Source organism: Chiroxiphia lanceolata, chromosome 1 (assembly GCF_009829145.1).
Source record: "Chiroxiphia lanceolata isolate bChiLan1 chromosome 1, bChiLan1.pri, whole genome shotgun sequence".
Classification (NCBI taxonomy): domain Eukaryota; kingdom Metazoa; phylum Chordata; class Aves; order Passeriformes; family Pipridae; genus Chiroxiphia; species Chiroxiphia lanceolata.
The window spans coordinates 97,255,090-97,282,785 of NC_045637.1; the positions used below are offsets into that span (position 1 = coordinate 97,255,090).

The window sequence follows — 27,696 nt, forward strand, 5'->3', positions numbered from 1 at the left end:
AGATATTATGGTGAAACTGTTTGTGAAGAATATTACCATTACTTGATCATTCCTATCATTGTTGTGTTATTTTATATTAACAATTCTTTAATTATGTGAATGCTAGAAGGGTAAAATTCACAAAAAGGAAAATCACTTTACATACAATTTAGTGGGATAACAATGTGTAGAACCCACTTTAAAGAAACCATGACAGACATATTTCATTTGGAAGTCTGACACAAAAGGAAATTACTCCTCTAATACACAATGAAATAAATAAAGGTCAGATGGTTCATTTGTCCGCATTTACTTTGCACAGTTCTACCAGTAAAACAGGATTATTATTATTAACATTGCTTTCAGGTTTCCTGGTAACGTAGCACCCAAAATAAAGACCAGATTTTGTCTAGGTGAAATTCACTCCTCCTGCATAAAGCCCTATGCCTAAAATCTGCACAGAAAAAAGCTGAAATAAGATGTGGAAGCTGCTAAATTTCTGTGTAAGCACCTAGCTTCAATCTGTACAAGCTTATAGGAGTCAGGTACTCAACTTCCACTAAAACTAAGAGGAGGTGAGCACCTTCGTTCTCAAAGCTTTTTTTTGGAAAATGCGAGCCCTGTAAAGTGTAACAGCCTTCCAGTATTGCTCAGGGACAGTATGTATATATGCATATATATGAACAGTGCCTTGGGTATTCAAATCTATGCAAGTGAGAAGGAGAGCATGGAGCATGCAGCTTCTCAGCTCTGAAGCAGCAGCAGCCTTGCTGAGCCATACTGCTTAAAGACAGCTACTGGATCTTCCTCATAGACCACACTTGACTCATGCCCCGAAGTGACCTCCAGCTCAGCCAGAAAGACTTGGGGCTGTGAGTTAGCTGCTGGCAAACCTTGAACCGCATGGGGTTCAAGTGGAAGGAAGGGCTTTAAGCCAGCCATATGTGCACTGGATGTTCATGTAACTGGAATGTGGTTTATGTTGAGGTATGTTTTCTTTAGCTATTTTTTTTTCCTGAAATGTGCAATTACAAAATAAAATATTACATCACTACAAATGAAATTTCAGTGTCATCTTTCCTGGTCATTGAATGGAATATTCCTATGTGCAACAGGTGAATTATTTTCCTTAGGGATCAGACACAAAACTGTTTTCAATACAGAGAACAATAAACTGATTGTTACAGCTATACACTTCCTGAATCAAGAGTTTCCCTGTCTTCAGTGGTGACGCTTGTCCCATAGCTCCCATATCAGTTGTGTGCCAGGCTTCACAGTAGTTGCTAACCAGTCGAATCCCATTTGCAGTTGACCCATGCCATATTACTTTTTGAGGCCTGAAAGGTAACATTAAGATGTTATTTCCTGGAAGAGACTCTTTTGCTTTATTCAACTGCACACTTATATACGTGGTGACCTGTATTTCTGCATTCCTTCTCCTTGAAGCAAACAGTGGCTAGGTAAAGACAGAAAGGAGAGAGAAAAAGGACAACACAACTTAATATCCCATTCCTAGACTATCAGAAACGGAAAAGAAAAACGGCATAAGGAAAACAAGAAATTTTTATCACATTTCTAATAGTCCAAGATATTGCCACTATTTCTATTACTATCTGGTAAAAGTAGAAAACCCCCCTATATGTAACATGTAAAAGATAAAGGGTAATGTAAACTTACCAAGATGAATCAGTCATGATGTTCCTCCCGTCAAAGGAGTATATTGGAACATGAATGTTGAATTGTCCACCATTTCCATCAAATATAGATTCCCAGTTACTGAAAAGGGTTTCTCCCTGTTAAAATGTCAAAGCTACTTTTACAAACAAAACAAATCCCAAATCTGCGTCATACCTGACCTTTATAGACTTATCTACAAATCAAAAATATTATCTGCATTTAAGGACACTTATGATTCCAGCTTTCTCATCAGTTTCTGCATGATGTTCCTGAACAAACTTGTCTCATCTGTCATCTCTGTGCAAACAGATGCTCTCCAATCCATGCCTTTGCCTCACAGTTGTGTTTGTTCTATTGTCACTCCAAAAATTCAGCTTGATCACCCACTGTCCTTTTGTTCTTAAGGCATTGCTTGAGAAATTGCTTATAAGTACTACATAGCTATATGGAGAAAATATAGAGATAACTTGGACTGGAACTTCTATTAAGGTCACAATTTTGTGAAAAGTGTTGCAAATGTTCAACGCAAAAGCTTTGCACTGGGCTACTTCTCAAATCCTTTTGAGTTTTTCCAGTCAAAGTTGAAACATATTGTCTTCACAATTTCTCTCAAGGCTCTGTATTTGCATGCACTTCAGAGTAGCATCCACTCAACATGTTCCAAGCATCATGTGTTATTCCTGTAGGTTTCTTGTTCTGGGAGCCAGCCAACGCTACAGAGACATGGTTTGTTTTCCTCAGTTTTAGTGTGTGTCTGTTTATGTGAGACTACAAAATGACTCATGCTCTAGACTCTCCTCTCTGTTTCATTGGGGTAAATCCAACGTCATTCCTAAGCACAGAACTTGCATTTTAGTTAGAAATGAGGAAAATAGGCATTTTATCCTACTATACTCCATGACCATACCAGAAGGTAGAACTTAATAGCTCAGTAGTTTTCCATTTCATCACTACTTTTTTGTTTCTTGAACCTGACTGTGAAATATGAAGCAAAGCTGCTTCTTTATAAAATTTTTTGGGCTGCAACTTTGTGCTTTTGTCACTTTCCAAGATTTTTGGGGCACCTACAGCCTATTCTAATATAACAAATACTAAGTACTCATTTTTACCTTAAGATTGACTATTGGCAAATGGTATCGGTCTGTTTTTCTGACAACTGTGGCCAGATCTTGCAAATGCGACGAGAGGAAGGCTCTATAGGTAGATGTCAAACCTGCTAGTTGGGCCTGTTGAAAACACTGAAAATCCGCTCGCATGTCACCAGAAAATGGGAAGTTCAAAGCCACCAGATGTAACTAGAGGAAAAAAAAGGAAAAGGCACCATTGTAAAAAAAAGTTCATAACACTAGGAAGACATTTTGTAAACAAAATAGTGCCCCCTCTTCCTGCCAGCATAGAATGTGCAACTTCCATAACTGGTATGAAAGTTATTTGGTGCCATAACATTACATTTCTCAGAGCTGTCAGGCTCTTAGCAGAAATACCAATTTATCTTTCAATATTAAGGAAACCATGAAGGTTATATACTCCTAAAAATTAAAATTCTTTTTAAAGCAGCTAGTATTTTCAAGTAGAAGTCTTGGAGTTTTCACACAAACAAAATCCCAAATCCTACAAGGATGGAAAAAAGTTGTAAGTAGTGACCGTATACCATTCAAAAATACAAGAAGTAACATGCTTAAGTATAACAGCACAGATGCAAGAACTAATCCACATTCTTGGTTTTTTTTTCTTTTTGTTTTCAGTCTTTTTAAATATAACTCAGTTACTTTGCTTTCTTTGTCTAAGTATTTTAAAGTCTTTTAAATGAAGGCTTAGGTTCTAAAATGCCTGTCTAAAACAAGCAGTGCCACATAGATAGAAAATATTCTAATGAATATTTTTCTTATTTAATTGTTACACTACTGTTAACTTAAAAGTTACTCTGTGTTGTGGGTACAATCACTAAGTGAAGAGATATTCCTAACTCAGAGTCAGGATTCTTTTTTCTTTGAGATGGGAAAGGGGCTGGGATGATGAAAATAGATCCAGAGGAAACAATTTAAAATTGTGTCTGAGATGTCTAAACAAAATAAAGAAGTGTATTTGTAAATTTCTAAAGTAAAAGCTCTGAATTTGAAGAGTAAATATCACAACTCTCCCTCAAGATGCAATCTATCACGTTTCAAACCACAACTATGCAGTTGCAATACAGATTTCATACTTACTGCTGGTTTTCCATTGTTCATATTTGATACTGGCCTCAGTGCTGGAATGGACTGAAATCCCTGATATTTGAACAGAAGCAAACAGATATGTTAAATATGCTACTGAGATCAGAATTTTAGACACTCAATAACTTTTAAAATAAAGCAAACATTGAACACTGGAGAACCTAAAACTGTCCTGCCTTTGAAAAATAGCCCCAAACAACGTAGCCAGAATACTTTATCTGCATATCATCAGCTTGGTGTGTCACATAAACACGTGTTTAAAGGCTGGCCTGGCCAGTGTAGCTTTGCTAGACCCGAATGTACCCATTCCACAGTGCTCTGCCAGAGCTGGTATTAGTGCTGGATCACACCTGGAATCCTGCACGGAAGAAGCCTGCTCTTGGCAGGAGTAGAAGAGCAGTTCAGTAAAATCAAAACTGAAAGGGTATGGAGGATGTGGAAAAAAAAAATGCAGCGGGCAGGAATATTAGTTGTTTCAGGAACAGCAAAGTTTTCTTCTCCAGTTACAGTACGTATGAGTAATCAGTCACTGGCTGTACCACAGGAGAAACTCGTGTGGTGTCAACTGGAGGCTGAAGACAATTTATTACAACTTCAAATCTAGACATTTTCCCAGTATACTAAATTAATTTCTCCCTGACCTATTCTAACCTTTTTTATTCCTTTTGGCCATCTTCCTTCTCACTGCTCCTTCCTAGCACTCTTTTGCCCTTTCATTATCTCAGCAGACCAATTAACCTGTCACCAACAATACTGTTCTCTATCCAATTTACCACTTCTTAGTTTTCATCCTCCTGTAATTTTTTGGGACAGACAGCATGTTCACATGGAGGTTGGTACAATAACTTGCAGAATGGGGTCAAGTTCTAACTAACAATTGAGGCATTAGAATAGACCCTCTGAACACCGTGGGATAAGCTACATGAAGGTGTTGATTGTGGTACACTGAACACAGGACTATAATCTTTTAAAGAAAATCTGCTTTCAGAAACACTTGTTTGAGTTTCCTTGAAGGGGATCAGGGCTTCATATGACTGACTTCAGTGTTATGAAACCAAAATCCGTGGGTTTGGGTTTTTTTGTTTTGTTTTTGTTTGTTTCATTGTTTTCATTTTGGTTTTGGTTGGTTTTGGGGGTTTTTTTTGGCAGCCTACTTTATTCTGCTTTTTGTAAATGTTGCTTTGTCTCTGTAGTCTTGGAATCTCAGAAGATACTGGAAAGAGATGACCATCCAATGCAAACCAATTTGCAAGCTTATGTAGTGGTAGGATGTTTATTTTGAACTGAAAAATCTCAGTGGAAAATCATGTTGTGTAGTAATCTGCATGCAACTACTGCCAAGTGTATCACACATCTAGATTCAGTTTTTCATGGTTCAATATTTTGTACTTACATGGCTTGATATGGCTGGAGGAGGAAGGCTGTCAGCAGGGATAGGAATTAGCTCACCAAGCTGAAAGAATCAAAAAAGAAGAATAAAACAAAAGCATGTCACCAGGAGCTTCTAAATTAAAAAAAAAAGGAATCTTTGTACCCATACTACTCCACCTGTGTAAAAATATCTCCCACAACTCCATTGTGAGTAAGGGAATTGGAAAAGATTAAGACGCAGTACAATAGTACCTGCAATTTTCTCCATCCATTTCGAACCACGGATGAAAACCTCACTGGTTTCCCTCAGATAGATTAGTGTACCTTCTGCTACAAAATGGACTTTTTCCAACATACCCTCAATGTTTTGGAATGTTGTAACCTGTCAAATAGGAAAAGAAAACATACTTCATCAGACACAGAGAACATTTGGCAAGTTAAATTGTTAAACTGAAGTCTCATTTGAACACATAAATATCAAGGCTTCTTCTGAAAGAAATGCTCATAAAGTTAGTTTTACATAATTTAATCCATAAAGCTTTGGTAACATAAATATCTTGTTACTTTGGCGTACCAGCATCATCATTCTCTGGACTGTACTAGAACTACAGCAGAAGTTAATTTTGTACAGAGTGAAGATCATTGCACTGCTGCAGTTTAGCATCCTAGATCAAAATGCAGAGCTCAGAAGAGAATTCCATGTAGTGTATCAAGTTTCTGGAGAGTGCAATTTCTCGATACTTGAGTATCATTTCTACCTCATTTCTTCAGTGTCAGAATGCATATTAACGCTTTATGAATAATGCAGGCCCTACTATAGGTTTGCATATTGGTTTTTAATCTTAATTTTGACCTAAATGGGCTTGGACCTCCTATCTGAGACAGTAGCCTGTAACTACAGTCCTCTACCTTGGGGCACCAGTCTTGGAATATCTGTTTCTCCCCCAACAATTGCAATGAATGCCCTCTGCTAGCTTGAAGAGATTTTTGGCTTTTTTTCTCTTTTTTTTTTTTTTTTTTTTTCCCCCAGGAACTATGAAGTCTTAATTTAGAAATTACCAATTCTTCTGTCTCAGATGGTTTTTCTACTCCATGGATACCTGGGGTCCAATTCTGATTTGATTCATGATGTAACAAAAGAAAACAAATTTATATGTATATTCTGGCACAATGATTTTTAGATTTGCTAGGGAAATCTACAGTTTTCATCTTAAAATCAGATGACCTATATTACTGGGTTTCAATCTAGTAATGTAAAGTGTTTTTTTCATAGAAACTGGGCATTCAGTAGTTATTCTAGTATGTCAACATTGTATCATCTCATGTAGTATCTCAGTTGCCACAGTCAGAGACATTGTTTTGAACATGGAATATATAACACTCCACTACTTTAGCATGCCACCAATCTTTGCATTTATTTGAATAGGCTGTTATAACAAGGCAAGGGACAGATTTCTCCTCTCATCCCTTTTCTCAGCTACATGGATTCCCTGCTAAAAATTATGTGGTTCATAAAACAATCTAGTAAACAAAAACACAGGATGGAACTTTCACTCTTTTTTCAGTGCTACTGGTGGTCACCAGAAGATTTGATGAAAGCTTCCAATATAGCAACTTCTCTATTTTGTCTCTTACCAGATTCCTGGTGGCAGGTGACCCTGGCTCTCCAGGAGGACCTGGTGGCCCAGGCATTGCAGCTGCTAAAATAAAACAAGCACAGAATACATGTTGAAGGACATGTTTTGTGAGAGAGAATGTGAGTGACATAAAGAAAGGACTTAGTGGTGACGCCTAGGAGCAGTGGAAGTTTTAAATAGCCATAGTCAAGTCCTGAATAGCTGTGTTCAAGTCAACTACAGAAAATGCCTTCTAAGGATTTTTTTAAAAGCAAGGATAAAACAATCTTTTCCCTGTTATTTGGGAGGTTAAGGCCAAATTTTTTATTGTAATTTGTCGTAGAAACTCTGCAAATGAAGAGCCAGACCAGAATGCTGTTCTGCAAGGTGCTTCTGATGTACATATGGAAGAGGAAGAACTTTTAGTTCCTGCCCATATAAACTTGGAGGGCATCGTTATATCTTTTGCTATAAAAGTAAATAAAAAAATACTTTTCCTTAGAAAAAAAATTCACTTGTAAGCTCAGCTTATGTTTCAAAGCAATAAAGAATTATTCAGGGGTATGAACTTGAACTTTTAAGACTGCAGTCCACACCATCTAATAACTAGTACCTGTCTTTACTCCAAAACTGAATTTCTTCACCTTGAGCTGAGAAGTCCCTGATTTTGGAGTAAAAACTTCTTTCTTTTAAGGCAGGAAAGACTGAAAGATATGCAAAAGTGAAAGCAAGCATCTTGTGCAAATGCATGGCATGATATCAGAACTTCAAAGCTGTTTGGAAGAAAGAGCTTCTACACACTGACCTTGCTTGTTTGTTTTTGTGAATCCCAGAGGAGACTTGAAATCATCTTTTACAAACTGAAGAACCTATGCTCTGAGGCATTTACCAAGATACTCCAGAACAGGTCCTTCAAGCCAAGGGCAGGGGAAAGGGATTCAGTTCTTAGAAGTGTTCAGAGCTTTTCACCTGCAGATAAGCTACTCCTCCTTCCCCATATTAAAATATGGGAACCCCATACTACAGTATGTGAACCCCCTATTACAGATAGTAAGAGCTTTAACAGAGATAACTGAACCTTGAAGACAGGAAATAAATAAACATTTGTGTTAACGTTTAGTAAAACGAATATTCATCAGTGTGCTACCTAAAGAAGCTTTTTACAAAGCAAAGAGGAAAATGTGTAGGAAGATGATGAAGACTAATGGCAGAGAAGATAAGTGAAAGTATAGGGATGGGATACTAATAATAATTTGTTTTGTCTGACTGGGTCTCATAGCAATATTCAGAAGTGCTTAATATAAATTACACAGCAGAAGGCCTGAAGGCCTTATCAACTTCATGGATGCTGTGGACCTGTCTGGATCATGATGATCATGATTCAGATAAAGCCTATGTTCCAAGGTTGAACATATTAAGGATTTTTTTCTTTCTCAAATATTATTCTGAGGATGAATACTTCTGACAGACACTAAATTACTAATATTACTGGATTGGAAGTCTCCAGTATACCTGCTGCATAAACCAGGCTGACCAGGTTCACAAAATACTTGGAGAGAACAAACTGGAGACAGAGATATCTCCTCCCCAAACTAGCGTACTGGAGGCACAGGTCTCGTGGAAAACAAGCTGATCATTAGTTCTCAGGAATGGAGACAAGTATTCACAGGACCTTACCAAACTTTAGGAAGAACAGATCTGTGTTACAGTCACTCAGTTAAAAATTCCCTTTCTATTAATATAACATTTTCAGCTGAGATTAAGGAATGCTCTGCTCTGGTTTTACCTGGCTGGATTCCCATGCTGGGCACAGTTCTTAGAGGGAGGAATCAGTAATTAACTCAGGTAGATCTGTCAAGTAATGTCAGAGGAGTCCAGGACCCCATCCACCAGAACCTAATCTAAGGGACATTAACAGTATGAGGCTTGTCACTAGCAAACTTGTGACCCAAAAGGAGTCAAAAGCACAAATGTCTTGAACTGTGACATTTGGTTTATAGCCACATATTCCCTTTGATACCACCTTGTTTGCAAAGTTCTCCTGATACGACTATTTACAGCACATTTTGCTCCTTTTCTAATCCATTAAGTTGACAATCATTAAAGGTAGAGCAACCAACCTTCCCAAAGTTTTGTTTCTATTTAGCATTTGTGTAGGAATGACTTTTTAGAAGCAGTTCTCCAGCAGCCTCATTCTAGACTACTGTGGGTACTGTTTTTTAACAGACAATTAGAGAATTATTTGGGTTGGAAAAGACCCTTAAGATCATCAGTTCCAACTGTTAACTCAGCATTGCCAAGTTAACCACTAAACCAGGTCCTCAGGTACCATGTTTACACTCCAGGGAAGCATGTTCCAGTGCTTGGCAATCCTTTAGATGAAGAAATTTTTCATAATATCAAATCTAAACCTCCCCTCCTGCAACCTGAGGCCATTTCCACTTGTCCTGTTATTCATTACTTGGAATATGTGACCAGCTCCCACCTGGCTACAATCTTCTTTGAGGTAGTTGTAGAGAGGGAAAAGGCTCCCCTGAGCCTCTTCTTGTCTAGGTTAAACACCCCCAGCTCGCTTAGCTGCTCCTCATCAGACTCGTGATCCAGACCTTCACCAGCTCACTGTCCTTCTCTGGACTTGCTCCAGCACCTCAATGTCCTTCTGGAATTGAGGGGCTCAAAGATGAACACAGTATTTGAGGTGTGGCCTCACCAGTGCCAAATACAGGGTGAAAATCACTGCCCTGGTCCTGCTGGCCACACTATTGCTGATACAGGCCAGGATGCCATTGGCCAATGGCCATCTGGGCATACTGCTGGCTCACGTTCAGCAGTTGTCAACCAGCACCCTCAAGTTCTTTTCCACTGTTCAGCTTTCCAGCCACTCTGTCCCAAGCCTGTAGGGCTGCATGGGACTGTTGTGATCCAAATGCAGGATCTGGCACTTGGCCCTGTTGAACCTCATACCACTAGCCTTGGCCCATTGATCCAGTCTGTCCCTCTGTAGAGCCTTTCAGCAGATAAACTTTCCTGCCCAACTTGGAAGCAAGCTGACTGAGGGTGCACTTGATCTCCTTGCCCAGATCATTGATAAAGATATTAGACAGATATGGACCCAATACTGAGCCCTGGGGAAAACCACTTGTGACAGCCACCAGCTTCATTCAAGTCCATTCAGCACAAGAAGAGTGGTTTGGCCCAAATTTAGGCAACTGCTCAATTTGATGGATTTTGCAAAGCTCTCAAGGCAGCCTGTCTCTATTATGCAGATTTCCTCCCAGCCACAAACACAGCCACAGTAAAATCTTCCATGCAACAGCACTCCCCATGGCACTAGTTAGTGAAAACTGTTTGCAGAGAAATTGTCCTTTTGTTGTCTCAGTTCCAACTCATCCCCCAGGAGAAATCAGTGTAGGGCGGGAGGAGAGTGGGAAACAACCTGATTCAGGTATGCAGAGAGAGTGGACAGGTGGGATATCCTGCCAGGTGTGAAGGAATTGGTCACAGGGGGTTTGGGCACATGGCTATACACTTGCTTATACAGTGAAAAGCTCACCTGAACCATATATTGCAGGGGGTCCTGGTGGGCCAGGTGGGCCAGGTGGGCCAGGAGGTCCAATTTTTCCATAACCTGGTAAGCCAGGTAAGCCAGGTAACCCTGGAGGTCCTCTGGGTCCAACAACTGAGTCTCCTTTTGGTCCCTGTAGGTGATGAAAAGTATTTCCTTGAATGTATTGGTTTCACTACTGCAGGGCCATGATCTCTGGTGGCAACATTTTCTGAATGCCTGCCAGCACACTGCCATTTAGACATGACTTTGTGTGTAATTTTCTTCAAGGAGGCATGGATATAATGGAAAATGAAAATTTTAACCAGGGAGATGGTTCTCAGCAATGTGGACTAGCTCCAACAGGGTTTTTGAAGGTGGTCTTGGTAATTGAACACAACAAGACCACCTTCAAAAAGTAGCTGAATTTCACAGGAATGATCCAGATTGGTACACACTGGACTTTTCATTCATATTTTTGGATTACTAGGAAAATAAGATTAATTATTTAGGTGGCCAATAATTTTCAAGTCAGCCTCTGAATAATTTTATATGGCCTATTTCGGCATTTATGGGAATATAACTAGTAGCATCAAAAATTATATATGCTGCTTTGATTTGTAAGGCTGTTATAGCATGATCTACGTACTGAGGTAGTTATATCAGACAGATGAGCACAGCGTTACATCAACATTTCATAGCAAATTAATTCTGTGCACAACAGTGAAGTGTGTGTGCTTACACTTAATGCAACATTCTCCTAATGCTTAGCATATGAGTTTTTCTATAGTTCTTAGTATCATCTTGATGTTTGTCTCTTTTTAGTGCTTTCTAAATTAAAACAATGGGTACTCGCAAATATTCCTATTCTACAATTTGTGTGACTTACAACTAATCCTGGTCTTCCAGGAGGTCCAGGAGGTCCTGTCAAAAAACCCCCTCCATTTGGTTCTCCTTTTTCTCCTTTTACACCAGTGACTCCGTTGTCTCCTTTTTCACCCTTTAAAGATAAAATATTTTAAAACATTGAGCTGAGATCAGAACTCAATGCACTGATCTTTTAAAGTTACATGAAATCTCTGAGCTTAATAAAGAAAAGCATCTGCATGAAATCTTTTTAACATCCTTCTTCTGTGATATGAGATGAAAAGGAATGCTTTCTCTATCGAGGCTGAAAGGTTCTCAGGGCTAGGGGAGGTGGGGTTAGGTGGAGGCAGAGAAAAATACCTCTGTTGCTGTTTCCTGCTATTTTTCCTAGCAAAACCTTGTTCTGTGCTGTAGCTGAAGGCAAAGAGGAAGTCGAAGGAAGCATAAAAGCCTGGCTTTCTGCTTTTTTCCATCACGAAGGAAAAAGCAAAGCAAGATTGACATGGAAAGGAGAGGTATTTGAATGTGTGTGGCAAAATGAAGATTACAGTGCATATGATGAGAGAGGTGGGTGGAGATGTGTACCAGGAAAAGAAAACAGACACCACATAAAATTGCAGACACATTGAACTGTATGTCTTCTGTCCTCCATCGCTGATTATCAGTTAGTTTGGGAAACACTGGGTGAGAAGAAGCATTTAAGTACCAAACCATTATCTCTGTGCAAAATTAACCATAGCAGTGGTACATTCCTTCCTCCCCTTCCATTTATCTGATGGTTTATTTCCTTCATTTTTTTTGCCTACTTTGTTTCATGTCTCTGAGATATAAACCTTTGAATAGAAGAGGCAAACGACAAAGAATGGCAGGTATCTGTAGACAGCCAGAGGACATGGTTGTGTGCAGCTCCTCCTCCAACTTTTAGTCTTTTTAGTATCCCAGTAAACAGGACTAAAGCTTTCTGTACGGCAGGCCATTTTGGAAAATGAAAAATGAGTTCTTTGCAGCTAATGCTGTAAAGCTACAGACATTACACCATAAGGTCAAAGAAGCCATACCCGCTCTGCCATGCATACATGGGGAACTTTATATCATAGGAATCTTAGGTGCACTCCACCAAGCAGAAACAAAATCCAGAAACCAGACAGCACTTAAGACTCCTTCAAGGAGACTGTCAGCACACCACTTTTGGAGGCATCATTTAGTGATAACTTGATTCAATTTTTTTCAAATCTTCTACTTGTTCACTTAAAAACATTTAAAACAGTATCATATTGTTATTCATTTTTAAGCCACTTGAAGCAGTCAGGAGAATAATAGAACAGAGAGAGACCAGATACATCTTTGCTGTAAAAGCTTCCAGGAAAAGTAGTTTCCATCATTTGATTTTATTCAGTGCACTTAAAAGATAAATAGCATGACATGGAAGTGATTTCCACGCTCCCCAGCCCCCCTGCCCAATGTTCTAGGAGCCCATTAGGTAATGGATGTCTCTTACCTGAGCTGGCATGAAAACAAAAGCATTCATTTAAGGCAGATATGTTAGGTAACAGTGAATTATGACTCACTTTAATACCACTGGGAAGGTAAAAAGCCTCAGTAAAAAAGTTTATTTCAGTAATAAAGTTTTTTTCAAAAGTAATCTTTATATACTACTGACAATGGACATCTCTATGCTTGAATTAAACCTGCCTATGCAGCTGAAGTTTAAGAAATTAATATAATTTGTAACTGCTGGTGTTCTTATCTGTTTTTTGTATTTCACTATGTTACACTGTTTTATGGTTAATTTATAGTAAAGTACACTTTTTAAAAAAACTTAACAGACCTCAAACACAAATGGGATATAATTACCTTTATGCTATTAATAAAGTGGCTGAAATATGATGGAGGCAGAGGTGGACCTGAAAAATGAAGAAAATACGATAATTAACTGTAATTTTCTTTTTAAAAGCATTGCTTAGGGTATTATTGGTTTAGGAGTTTAAAGGAAAACTATTTACACTAATAGCATTAACCTTTAAATCAAACAGATATTTTTAGTTTGGTTTCCTAACAAAGCAAGACTTACATGCCCTATGTCACTCCTCTACCTTAATAACTTCTGAATCTGACTGTGAATTTCAGATAAATTAGCAAAAAAGAAGGCTCAAATATGAAAAATTCTATTTTCTGACAACATAGCAGCTCAGAAGAGGGGTGAAAGAAAAGCATTCAAGTTAACCCCTTTGATGGAAATCAAGGTAAAAGAGAAGTTTTTCATATGTTTTGCTGGTAGTGTGGTGATCCATCAGTACTTGTGTGGTCTTTCAGGCCAAGATAGTACCATAGCTGACAAGAGAAAGCCATGGTGTTGCTGCCGTGCTGCTGATTGTATAATAACTGTTCCTTGACATTTTTCTGCAATGAAAACCAATATCGGATTCAATGGTTATACCACCTGTGCTGTGTTGTCTGCCAATGGTGGTCAGCCAAAGCTGTCAAGCCAGCAAAAAAAGTCTAAAAAGCCTTCAAATATTATCTGTTTGGCATAGACTCGGAAAAAAACTCTCAAACTATTTTACAGCTGTCCATAACAGTTCAATGCATTTTCCTCAAATGTGTTCTGATTAATTTCTGAGATCTTTGGGTCCAGCCATAGGGCTCATATCTCAGTATGTCACCTCAGATAAAATTAAGTCAAGCAGATATTTTGTACATCTGCACTGTGGAACAGAAATGTATTCCCAGTATGGTAGGTATTTAGATTTTATTCCAACCCCACCAGTTACAGCTTTCTGCAGTGATCCATGTGAGGGGGAAGGGGATGGAGAGGTGGAATGGAATGGTAGGTGGTCTTCATAGAATGACCAGCAAGCAGACTAGGCCTGAACAAGTTACATGAAGCCCATGCGAGTTCAGTTTGTCAGTACAGACAGCCAGAGAAGTTTGACTGACATGGCTTCTCAAAGGGCAAACCTACTCCAGCTCTCTTCTGTAGACATTCAGTAGAGGCCTGGTAGGCAATTTTTGGCAGGACCTTTAGGGATCTTAGCACTGGCCAGAGGGAAACATACTTTTTTGAGTGGCTTCTGCTAGTAGACCAGACATTTTCATTTCTCTTTGTTTTCAGATGTTGCTGCATGGAATAAGTGCTAACAGCACTTTGCATGTGCATAATCAATGGCAAAATCATGCCCTCCCAACAATCATAAAGTCATAGATCTTTGGTGAACTTTCTTTTAGAAAATGTGAAGGACTTAGTCCCTGGAGAAAGAGAACTCACTTATTACCAGATCTAATGCTTGCCCAGCAAGAAGCCATCTTGCTTCACCTCACTGATTTTCCTTTAGCTCCATTGTTTCCAGGATTCACAAAGAATCTCCTCCACACAGAAAAGAAGCTCTCCTTGTATATTTCTAAATGTGTTTTCTTTGAAGGCTCCAGACTGTGTTCCTCCAGCCAGAAAAATTGGAGTTGTGCTTGAGCACTGTACATGTGGTTGGAGCACAGCACCTGCACTCCGGATAGTTACTACACCTGCCTCTATATGAAGTAGCTAAATAAAGCTCAGCCAGCCATTTACCGACTTTTTGTGCTGGCCTCATATGTTTGCATGGTCTCAACTAATAGACCCTGTTTGTAAGGTTGGAGAGGAGACATTTTGTAAGAATTAAAAATAAATCCACTGCATGGACAAATATGACAGATCAGAAAGGTTTCTCGTTGCTGGAACTCAACAGATGTTGTAGTGGAAAGAGTTTCTGCCACCTGCACCTCAAAAAAGGGTTTTAAAAAGATTCCTGTACTTCTATAATGCAACTTCTGGCTTGTGAATTTTCCCTGTCAATGATTATGTGGACATCTGTGAGACCTAGACAACTGGTTTGTATGAAAGATATTTTAGCAACTATATCAATAAGCAAGAACCAAACAGGAATATTTTGAGAGTAGCAACAGTATTGGTCTTAGTTAACATGCTTGAACTTGAAAAACATAGAAGCTAGCTGATCTATTGGATTTGGTCGGCAAACAAATGAATAAACCTCTGTTATTTTAGCTGAAAGGTGAATTAGTCTTCAGTCTAACCAGAATTCTTGTGTTATTTTTGCCAACCTTCACTAGCTGCAGTTTTACAGTAAGATTATAAGAATAACCATCTCATAATCCTCTCCCTATGAAGAACCTGAAATCATCAGGTATAGGCAAAAATACTTGTGATACATTAATTTACATTCAATACAGAACCTAGAAAGGAACAGATGTTCATGGCGGATAAGCCAGAACAGAAGAGAAAATCTTCCTAATTTCTGTTTAGAATTTTGGATACCTGGTGGTCCTGGAGCACCTCTGTCTCCCTTTTCTCCTTTCAAGGGTGCTGAATTGTGCAGTCCCCAGGAACCTCTGTTTGCTTTAGCACCTGCCATAAAAGCATCATAAATTCATGAGAACTTGCAAACAGCAGAGACTATAGCAGTGACAACCAAACCACTGAAAGTGACAGCAGACTTTTCCATACATGTGGGGCACATGGCTCCTGCCCCTATATGATTGGCTTGTCTCACTCTTCTCATGATCATTGAATAGCTGCCCAATTTTCTTCTCTTATCAACCCCAACATGTGCAAGACAGCTTCTCTCTTACAAGTGAATCTGTTACTCTCCTTTCCCCAACCACCTAGCCTAAGACCCTCTGAACAAACCTGTTCTTATTGCATTTGTGAATTTCACTGCAGCAAGTGCAGAAACAGTTCTTGAGTTATGACTGCACATTGCATCCCACATCTTCTCCTATGTTCAGACTACAAATCAAACTAATAAATGATAACATAGCTGCACAGAATCATAGTCCTCTGACAGAGAACCTCTAAAATTAGATCTTGCAGGAACTGTGTTGCACTCCTCAAGATTTATAAATCTTTCTCACAGGCACAGTCCTAGGCTCATGTTGAGACCGGACCAAGATATGATCTTACAGTTTCACCAGAAAAAGAAAGAAAACCCTTCCCTTCCCTTCCCTTCCCTTCCCTTCCCTTCCCTTCCCTTCCCTTCCCTTCCCTTCCCTTCCCTTCCCTTCCCTTCCCTCCTTCCCTTCCCTTCCCTTCCCTTCCCTTCCCTTCCCTTCCCTTCCCTTCCCTTCCCTTCCCTTCCCTTCCCTTCCCTTCCCTTCCCTTCCCTTCCCTTCCCTTCCCTTCCCTTCCCTTCCCTTCCCTTCCCTTCCCTTCCCTTCCCTTCCCTTCCCTTCCCTTCCCTTCCCTTCCCTTCCCTTCCCCTTCCCCTTCCCCCTTCCCCTCCTTCCCCTTCCCCTCCTTCCCCTTCCCCTTCCCCTTCCCCTTCCCCATCCCCTTCCCCCTCCCCTTCCCCTTCCCCCTCCCCTTCCCCCTCCTTCCCCTTCCCCTCTCCTTCCCCTTCCCCTTCCCCTTCCCCTTCCCCTTCCCCTTCCCCTTCCCCTTCCCTTCCCTCTCACAAATGCAGTTATGCAATAGCCCAGAAAAAGCAAAAAGCACTTAACCATGAAAAACAGAACCAAACAAAAAAAGCCAAGGTACAAGAATTACTCACCATGTTCATTAAGAGGTTCTTGATTTCCAGGGTAGGGAGTGCTCACCTGCAGAAAAATAAATCTATTAATATCCATACACATTAAGCAATGGAAGTACATTTCCATGATAGTAAATATTATAACAACACTCTGGGATTATCTCCAGTTTGACAAGGTCTGAGCACTAGCTGATCAAGTTTTTATGAGGATGGTGTGCTCTTTAACATGCAACATGCTTTCAGCAAAACATGCATTTTGGAGGCATCAGCAAATCCTACTCTCAGTTGTGCCCGTGAAGCATCAGAAAACTCAGTCTCCAAGAACAATTCTGAATTTACACCACTGCATTTTTGACTTTAGGATAACAGATTGTGTTTGTAATTTTTTCATCAGATCAGGGCTATGTTATGTCTGATGTTAACCTGTGCTCCAGATGCATTGAGACCACAACTGGAAGGCAGAAGCTATTCTAGTCTATCCTCTTCTGACACCAGCTACCTGTAACAGTGGGCATGCTACTTACCTCTGCTGCCTGTCTTCAAAACAGGGACAGTGCAAGAATTAAAATGTGGCAGAGTACTTGGAAATCTTAGTACTAGGTAGCACTATTTACATTATTCTAAGCAAGTGTATGAAAAAAACGAAGTTGCTGCATCTCGCAAATCCTGCTGTATTAGCTCGTAGAAGTCTTACTCACATGGATAGCTCCATTAACTTCAGAAGTTCAGTTCCCATGAGGAAAACTGGTGGGGTTCAGTCTGTAGTTCTGTATCGATATTCATTTATGTAGGCATGAACAGCAGACTTCTTATCTATAAACTCGGATAGGTTTAGGAGATTATTCACAAATGTAGGATAAATCTATCTAGCATACTCAAGTGCACGAAGAGATGTTTAAAAGTACACATTTCTATTACTTGTGCACATAAAAGTTACTGCTATTATTCACCAACTGTAACCTTCCTGAAAGGTGGCTTTTTATTATTATCTGTAATTCAGATAAAACAGGCTTGTTTCCTTTGAATCATTCCACAGAGAATCATAGGAGAGTTGAAGTTGGAAGACATCTCTGGAGATTGTCTAGCCCAAAGGAAGATCATGTACATCAGGTTGTTCAAGGCCTCGTCCAGTCAGGTTTCAGAGGTGAGGCTTACAAATACATACGTGATGATGGACGTATGTGATTAACATACAAGAATGTCATACAGTGGGAATGAGAAGATTTAAGGGAGGAATTCAAAGAGGTAAAAAAATTGTGCTTGGAGGTGGTAGGCCAAAACTGTAGAAATAGTAAATTAGAATAGAGTAACGACTATTTATCATTAATTAAGAGAAAGTTCATAAGTTGAGATACATCTTTCTTCAGCAATAAGGTTAGGGTGATGATGAATATCAGTGCATCTAGTATAGTGTAAGTCAAGGGCTGTTCCTCTAAAATAAATGAAAAGGAATTGGAATGGAAATTGGAGGAGCGGGTACAGTATTATTTTGAGATATACTCTTTAACAGAAAAGCAGAATAGCCATCCTGCACATTACACTGTACAGACTCTCAAAGACTCTCAAAGACAGAATCTTTTCCAAGCACCTAACCCACAACTTAACAGTATGATCTTACCCTAGAGAAAGTAGTTTCAGAACTGAACTCTGTTCACCATTCATTGTAGGGTACAATTTCCATGATTTATTAAACAAAAATTGCACCAGGGTGTTCTGAAGATATGAAACCTTTCCCCTTTATTTTCACACTATGTGTGAAACTGCAGGTCCTTTGAAGGTAATGAAGGCTTTGTCATTCTCTTTGGAAAGCAGGGGCAGAGTTTCACCTGCTGTCATTCTCGAGATAATAAATGTTTATATGTGAATAGACTGCATTTGAGGATCAAATAAAGAACATGACCTTTCTTTTCTGATGCATCTTTCAGGTCACAATGAAATACGTAATAAATCTTATTTTGGACAGGGAAATGAAAATGGCTAAAGACATAACAACATTTGTTGTTATGGGGACAGTATTTATATATACAACCAAAAAATATGTGTACCTGTATGCATACACATTCAGCTCCACAAAGCAGCTCTTAAACCATGGAAACACAAGCTTTGAAAGGCATTAAGTGTTAGAACAACGAAGTAATCAAAGTGCTTTAAGCAAAAGAGTATAGTGTTTGTAGTTCTGTTATATATTTTATATATGGATAAGTTTGGCTATCTAAACACTTGAAAATCCATTATCTTGAGGAACAGGTAAGACACATCCCTGGTGTAAAGTAGAAGGCAGGGGGAGAAAAGCTGCAAAGCTGCCATGTTTAGGTGTATAGCTGCTTTGGTTACATTCTGTCATGGCCATGCATTCTGCTAAGAGCAGATTCTGTGTGTGACTTACTGGCATTTTGCAATGAGGTCTGGGAGGGACTGGGAAAACTGTCTGTTGAAAACAGGAGGAAAATTATTTTCATGAGCACAGGTATAATACAGCAGGTAACACACCATATAGATCTAATAGAGATGATGGACAAAACCTGGAAACAAAATCAGCACCTCCCTAGCAGAGAGCCCAGCTTGCTGCCAGGTCTGTCATCAGGTCTCTCTTTGTGGGGGTGGGGGAGGGCAAAACCTTTTCATGACAGTGGCTTAGATTATGAAACTTTTTTCTCTGCACACAAGCAAGGTCACCCACTGTAAATTGTGTTGCCTGAAACAAGTTTTAATATTTCCCTTTGCAAACTGCTACTAGGGTAGCACATTTCTTCTACAGAGATAGGCCAGTCACTGCTCTCCAGTTGTACTTACTCCTTTGATATAAAGTATACGTCCTGGAGGTCCAGGGGGCCCTGGGGGTCCAGGCAAGCCAGGAGGGCCCTGGTAAGAGAAAGTGAAAGAAGGAAGATAAAAAAAATCAAACCCAACCCCAAACTGGAAACCCCAAAGCACTATAAAATTGAAACTCAATTAAAGACAGTGGATCTCTCATCCAAGGAAAATCAGGTATTCTACGGTGATCTAGGATTCTCAAGACTGCTAAGACTCATATATTTTCAGGTGCCAGTCAGATAAGTATGTTGATAATTAGCACCTCCAAGGAACCCTGCTAGACTGGGGGCATGACTGCTCTTTAAAAAAAAAAGTATGTCAACTCTTTACTGTGTCATTTGAAAACCCGGCACAATACCATGTTCATCTTTCAGTCCACATCAATGGAACTTTCTGTGAGGTGACATGTGTCATCTCATCAATAATTAGAGATCTATCAGATTTTATCTTCCCTGAGCACTCCAGGAAGGACTAATAGAACATGTAGCCTGTTTTGTTTGCTTATTTGCTTTAACTTGTCAGTTCGATGTACTTCACCTAGTTGTACTTGCTATAAGAGTTTTTGTTTGGTTAAGGCAGACAATCCAGAAAATGAACTTCATTATTGTTTGAAGATGTGAAGGAATGTAAAATCTACTTTAATATTTTCTGCTGGTGGGTAGTCACCTTTTCCATCATTTTCTTCCTATTAGAATTTGTCTAATTTGTCTGTTTTCACCTTCCAGCAACTAAATTTCTATTTATAACTTTTTCTAGAGGTATAAGCAACCTTCCATGCCTGGTCTTTTTTTTTCTGTGAAGATACTTAGATGCTCACAAATTCTCAGTCTCCCTGTTACTCAAACAAAGCAATATAATCTCACTTCTATTTATTGTCCAGATAGACAAGATGCTTGTGCTTTGCAGTTTGTGGGTCATATATTTTTTTCTTTTGAACAAAGTAGAACTAGAGGCTTCATATAACAGAATTCATTTAAAAAAAGTGTTCTACTGAAATACAGCTATACTGATTCTATGCTAACACAGTAAAATACCTTTGTCTTTTCTTTCAGCATTATTTCTGATGCAGATGAAATATCATTAGCAGCTGCTGTAGTATGGGTACCCATTTTTCTAGCTCAGATTGCCCCATAGCATCAGAACAACGACACAAATTACTCTGCTACTGTGAAACCTATTGCTTATACTCAGCAGTGTTAGTTGTTGTGTGGTCCAGTCTCCAGACATGCAGCACCAGGAGCTTGGTTCACCACCTGTCATTCCATAATTACAGGTTGTAGGTGAGCATGGATATACTATCCTCTATGCAGAGGTCATTATTTTGGATACATGTATATTGCAACTAAAGCAGGTAGTAGGTATTAACGAGTATCTCCTTGTTAGTAAAGTAAATACCACTTTGCTATGATATGCTCAAGTGCTGTTTATACCCATGCTGGATAGCTAAGAGCCTATGGCAGTATCTTCACACTGTGAGTAGTCATACTGGTGGCCTGGATCACAAAGTCCTTGATATATATAAAAGAACTGAAATCCCAGATCATTTGCTATTTGAACCAGCTATGCAAGCAGTGAATCACACACACAGCTGTTATACCTAGGAGCTGATACAACTATGTATATCTGCAAGAACTGTCCAGATGGACCCAGAAGTTGACTTTTCAATGACTGCTGCTAGATAGGAAAAGTAACAGAAACATATAATTATTCCTAGATAATTTCAGGTTTTTAGTCCCATCATCAATTGAAAGGAATTAATATAAATCAGACTTCAGATTTTAACAGGTCTTTTTTCCAACTAATTGCAACATATAAGAACTTACATTAAATGCTTCACCTCGATCACCTTTCACACCTCTCAGTCCATTCAGTCCTGGACGGCCCTGAAATAAGTAGAAGTAGTTTAGTATGTGTCAGAAGCAAACTCATCTATCTTTATTCCACTTGAGAGCATAATACATACTGGACGACCTGGGAAACCAAGTTCTCCTTTGGGTCCAGTAGGTCCTATTGGTCCCTGGACAAAAAAAAAAAAAAAAAGATGATTACAGCTCATACTGTTGACATATATTTGATTATTTCACATAAGAGGCATAGTTTTACATCTGTATTAAAAATAAATCAGTGACTGCCTGCAGAGAATGCACAGAATGTTCTCTCTGCTTGCTCTGCTGAGTGATTCCAGAAGTTGAGGACTGCATATAACAATCAGCTCTGGTTTGGAAAAGATTGCCTATCTTTTGGGGCTCTCAGCCCCCTTGTAGGGTATGCAATTTGAAACTGAGTCACCACGTATCAAAGAAAAATTAAATGCATCAGTCAGTAGAAAAAAGGAAGTTAGAGATGTATGTTTTGTGCATCTCCTTTTTTCTTTTTTTTTTTTTCCTTTTTTTTTCTAATTATTTTTTAATTAGGCCCTATGAGGAAATGCATGTAGATTAGCCTCAGAATTCATACAGTGCCAGGCTTCTACATGCCTCTTGCCAGCCTGGGTACATGGATTCATGGGGCTGACAGATGAAACAGAACAGCTCCTTCTTTAGACAGGAGTGACTGACTCATCAGGCCTCACGAAATAATACAAGTGACTGCAAAAAGTGAGAACAAGCAGGGTTCCTGGGAAAAGTGGTCCAGGACTGTGGATGGTCTATGACTGAATATTTGCAAGCATGTAGCTTCTAGGCACCCAGCAAGTGATCAACAATAAGCAGTAAATCCGAGGGTTTACAAACTTTCAACTGCTGTCAGCTTCCTGAAACTCAACAAAACCACAAGGGTCTAGACAATCTCTTTATATATGTTTCGGCATTTATGGTTTCATTTCCTTTTTTTTGGTCTGGTGAAATGCTAATGCTTCTTGCATTATTTGTTAAATAATCTATCTATAGATCTCACACAGATACTACTTATAGGTGACAATTGATGTGTTTAATCCTTCATGTAATATCATTTCATTGAAAAGTGATGTATATATTCAGAAAAATTTATCTGATTGTGATGAGACAATTTGTCTTAGCATAAAACTGAAATTCATGGATTAATTGTTGCAATTTTTATTCTGCCAAAACTGAGTACTGGATTAGACTTGAAATTCATAAATGGTTAACATATGAACACATTGATTCATAACATCCCCATTGTAATCAGAATTTAAAGCTCACTAATGTCAGCTGAAATTGTTTGAAGATGGTACAACCTTTATTAATCTTCTATTTTATTTCCTGTTTGCAGGTAATTTCTGCCCATATGATCAGGGCTAATGCCTCTGTCTAAATCAGGCAAGAGATTGCTGGTGGACTCTGGCAGATGTGAACTTCAATGCTGTGCCCCCAAGCTTTTGAAATGATTCAACTCACCTTTCTATGCTACCACATCCAATAACAAGGTTTGGAAAAAAAAATCCAAAATGTTATAAGGCATTTTTCTATTTCACTCTCTGGTACTTGAACCCTTAAAGAATATGCAAATCTGAACTTCGGTCAGCAGTGAAGATGATTAGAAACAGACTTCTTTTTTAGTTCAAATAAAGAGAAGTATCTGATCTCGTGCTTTAACCGAGACTTCAAATAAACACTAACAATGTGAAGGTTGGCTATGATGAGGCCACTTTTACTATTTTCTCTGTCAAAGTGCCAGCCCAATCCTGACAGACGTTAGTGACTCCCTGAGACAGCGGCCAGCTGTCACAGCTAGAAGTGAAAGAAGGAAGTGAGGAAGTCACAGAAGACTGCTTACCAGAAAAGGAAATTTCATTTGCAACAGGGAGTCAATTTGGGCAGACTGAGGTTCTTACTAAGGGTTCTTCTTCAATAATGTGCAATCATCTGCTTCATTGACAGAGAACAGCATAACCCAGCAGGTAAAAGATTTTGATTTCTCCTGTCACAGGAGGTTGGATTCAGTCTGTCTCTTCTGCTTTTGTTAACGATGGTACTGACCTCCTGACTATCCCTCGTTCTCATCTACCAAACTACTACTTCTCCATAGCATTCTGTGCTTCCGGCTTCTGTCATCCTCTCTTCTGTCCAGCTGAAGTCTTGAAAAGGAGGGGAGCAATGAGTAGGGATTTGTTTTTAAATTCTGGAAATTTGTCTATGAGTTCATTTTGGTCTAACAGCGGAGAGGAACAAGCAAGAGTCCCCAGATACCTCAAAGCTGTTCTTGGGCCTTAAAAAGAGTCTTACGTTGTGCAAAGTGGAACAGAACCATTTTACTAAAACCTTTGATAAGTTATGCCTCGGAGTCTCTGGCCCAGCACTCTGAAGTCTGTATATTTTTTCTGCACAGGACTCACATGAAGAACAAAGGGATTTTTTTCTATGGGCCAACACCAAAATTTATCGCCCTGTTAGCAGTGACAATCAAACTGGAGTTCTGCACTAAGAAGGGTAATTGGCTGAGCAAAGCCTTGAGACAGGTGCTGTGTGCAAAATTTTCCTGCAGTGACATTTGCATCAATGCTGGCAAGAACTTCCTCTGAACGGCCTTGTCTGCTTGCTGAACTGCATGAAACATCTCATGGCAGTACAAAAGGAGATGTAAACACAGAGTTTGGGGCTCATAGGAAAAGGACATGTCTATAGGAGGCACAGCAATAGAACGAGAGGCAATGAACACCAGCCAGAACATGAGAAATTCCAAATAAATCTAAGGAAAAACTTCTTTAACCCTGAAGGTTGTCAAATACCAGAATGTGCTGCCCAGAGAGATTGGCCAGTTCCAGAGTTAAACAGACTCCTTTAGGCAGTGATGTGGACTAGATCATCTCTGAAGTTCAATTCCACTAAAAATTATTCTGTGTCAAGGTGAAAGGATCGACTCATTTTGCAGTCATACAAGGAGGAGAAAAGCAACTCCCTTTCTCGTAAATAAGGACAGCCCCCTGAAGTTAAAAAAATGGTAACCCCCAGGGGGTGGTGACCCTTGGGGTTGAGCCAATGAGCGCTCCTGCAAAATATAAACATATCAACAACCAGACTGGATAAGAAGGTGATGTTGTAGTTGTAGTTGGAGAGGTGGCCATGTTCTAAAGCCACGAGGAGAAGGGGCAGGAGCCCTGTTGGGGGCTATGGCCCCCCCAGCCCCCGGTTGGAGTCTACAGGGACTTGGAACAGTGTTAAATTGGGCTAGGTATCTGTAGCTAGAAAGCTGAAGGAGTTTTCTCCACTGTGAGTGGGCAGCGGCAGAAACAGCACTGACCACAGAGCTGTGGCAGAGAGCCAGAAGAGATAAGAACTGAAGAAGCAGCAAAGCCGGCATTGCAGCCAAGGAAGAGAGACACAGAGAAATGTCTGACGGAGATAGAGCAGGACTAAGCTCTACAGAGAGAGAGAGTTTGGGTAAGAACTGAAACCAACCCCCAAAACTCCTTGGAGACTCCTCCTAGAGAGGAGGGGTGGTGGACTCCCACTTGAGAGGAGTCTTGAAGTGCAACATGCACCAGAGAGACAGAGAAGAGCTGAGAAACTCAGGTGTCCTGGAAAGCTGGACCGGGACGGCCAGAAGGAATGCGGAGGAGGGCCTCGCCCTCCCGCTGTTGCTGGTAAGCTAGCAGCCTGACAGAGCACGGGAGCTCTGCAAGGGAGTTTGAATCCCCTGAGGATAGGGAACGTCACGAAGGCTTCTGCACTTTGTTGATATGACGTGGTGAAGCGACCTTTGTCCTGGTGAACACAGTCCACGGAAGAGAAAGACCCTCACTTGGAGTCGAAGGGCTGAGAGGGGCTTGGAGACCCCCCCTCGTGTGTAATGAAAAGAGATCCAGCTACAGCTGCTGCATGGAGGAAGAGAGACTACTGCCCTAGAGAGACTGCTGCTCTGAAAGTGGAAAGGATCTTTCCTTTTCACTTCTGGACTTTTATTGAAGGGGGAAGAGATTGATCCATTGTAAATACTGATTTATTATAGGAGAGATAGTTAAGATTGTATATGATGTATTATAATATTTATTTGTACAGTGTTTGTAATATAATTCCCTTTCCCCCATATTGAGTCTCATGTTTGTGTCTGGAAAACCCATCTCACACTGCTCTGAGTTGTGGGAGGGGGGTTTGGACTTGAGAATTGGACTTTGGGGCTCTCAAACCATGACACCCCCTTAGGTATTCTGATACGCAGTAATTAAGAAAGGTGTTACTTAGCACATCTAGTTAGCCCCTTTTAAAGAATACAGAAACTGATGTCAAAATCTCCTACACACCATGGTGTGCAGAAATGTCAACACCTACTAACATTCACTTAGGCACAACAGCAACCAAACTACATCAAAAGCAGAAGTAAAGAAACACTGGATATCCTTGATCTTTGGAATACTAGACTAAAAGAAATTGGTGCCCTGAGTCTTGGTAATTGTTCTTATTTTATAACTAATTTCTTGTGCTTTCATACAACATTCTGTGTCCAGTCAAAAAGTATCAGACCAAATATGTGAAAGAAGGCCTCTAAATCCTGATTTTGGTATATGGTCTGACTCTACTGCCTGATATGCAGCTTTCTCAGAATCCAAGGCACTTGCAAATTATTGACATCAATAGAAATTGAGCTGACACAGTGAGTTGTTTTAATGTAAATCATAGAAAAAGAATAATTTAGATAGAAAAGGACCTTTAGAGATCCTCTAGCACAATCTTTCGCTCAAAGTAAGACAAACTTTTAAGTTAAGTCGTGCCGCTCAGCACCTTGTTCCACAATCCACTTTCTCTCTGGGCACCTATTTCTGTGTTTAATCACTTTTACTGTGAATTTTTTTCTTTAATTGAAATTTTCCTTGCTGCAACTTGTGATTTTTGTTACTTGTCTTTTTCCTGTCCACCTCTGAGAAGGACCTGACTTTGTTCTATAATTTCCTTTCATGCTGCAGCAGGGAGCAATTAAGAGCTCCTCTCAGTCTTTTATTTCAGGGTTAAACAAACCCAGTTCACTCAGTCATAAGTTCTGTAAGGTTCTAGCTCTGATGATATTTCACTGTCTGTTTAGATAGTAACAGATACATTTGTGCTACCAGAATTTAAACTCTGCATCAAGTCAGTAGTTTACAGCACCATATAAATGACCACATTCTTTTCTGAAGGACACTTGTGATAAATAAATAATTGTGATTCGTGAAACAAATGGGTCATTACATCAAAATAAAACAAACGGATTGTAAAACTTAATTACACCCCATAAAGAAATAAAACAGACCCTTACAAGGTCAAGGGGTCCTAAAACCTCCCTACTATCCTAAGAATAAAACATGGTAGAACTTTAAATCTTTTAGGCACCTGTTTGTCCAAGAACGCATGAATTATGACTGGTTGTAGAGATAACCATTTAGCTTTAGCTGTAAGAAACCCCATATATTAAATTCTTAGCAAAAAACTGTAAAATGTATATGTATATAATTAATATGCATGAAGTAGCTAAGATAAATGCCAAATGTACACTGTAGAGTGTGTGCAGATTTGGGAAACTTGTCCCCATTTCTATCACCCAGCCGGCTGCTTGCTTTTACCATATAATAAACTCCTATTCAAAAACTTATAGAAACAAGACTTTGTTTATCACAACATTGATCACCCTGAAGCAGGAATACTCCATACCATCCCTTCTCAGAAGGAATGAAAAGCAAAACCAAACTACCTTTACATTCACTAATATCTGTAAAACCAAATCAAAATTAAAAAAACAAGCGCCACTCATCTTTGGAGTCGTCTTACCATTGGTCCCGCCGGTCCCACCACTCCGGCTTCACCCTGTTGAGGACAGACACACAGAGAGAAATGACAAGGAGAATTCCTACAATGTCTAGCAGAGGTAGGTGGTAACAAGGCCACCAAACATTCTGGAGGAACATCTCACAGTATTAGCTCACCTTCTCTCCTTTTCTTCCTATTAATTCAGTTAAAGATCCATCAGCAGCAATGATAGCTCCCGGTTCTCCCTTTTCACCCTGCAATTATCAAAGTAATTACTGTTTACAAAGCAGTTCTCAGTGAATCAGAAGAAGTCAAAACAGCATCACTGCTGTCTGAAGCATGACAGATTAGTCATCCTGTAATACAAAAAATAAAGTTATATCAGTGTGAGTAGGGTAAAGATGGATTCTGGGGGAGAAA

At 39.6% G+C, this 27,696-nt stretch overlaps 1 protein-coding gene across 1 annotated transcript in view; it reads right to left on the reverse strand.

Annotated features, from left to right (window-relative positions):
• Window positions 1-255: 255 nt before the first annotated feature.
• The window catches only part of LOC116790523 (collagen alpha-1(XV) chain-like), a 124,834-nt gene continuing 97,393 nt past the window's right edge, over window positions 256-27,696 (reverse strand). The window contains 19 exon segments of the mRNA XM_032695946.1: window positions 256-1,316; window positions 1,657-1,772; window positions 2,766-2,951; window positions 3,864-3,923; window positions 5,263-5,322; window positions 5,493-5,519; window positions 5,521-5,622; window positions 6,876-6,940; window positions 10,410-10,554; window positions 11,290-11,400; window positions 13,122-13,171; window positions 15,577-15,666; window positions 16,808-16,853; window positions 19,173-19,214; window positions 19,580-19,648; window positions 21,424-21,483; window positions 21,564-21,617; window positions 27,298-27,333; window positions 27,453-27,530. Of these exon segments, the coding sequence (XP_032551837.1) occupies window positions 1,109-1,316; window positions 1,657-1,772; window positions 2,766-2,951; window positions 3,864-3,923; window positions 5,263-5,322; window positions 5,493-5,519; window positions 5,521-5,622; window positions 6,876-6,940; window positions 10,410-10,554; window positions 11,290-11,400; window positions 13,122-13,171; window positions 15,577-15,666; window positions 16,808-16,853; window positions 19,173-19,214; window positions 19,580-19,648; window positions 21,424-21,483; window positions 21,564-21,617; window positions 27,298-27,333; window positions 27,453-27,530 (1,605 nt within the window). The 3' untranslated portion in view covers window positions 256-1,108.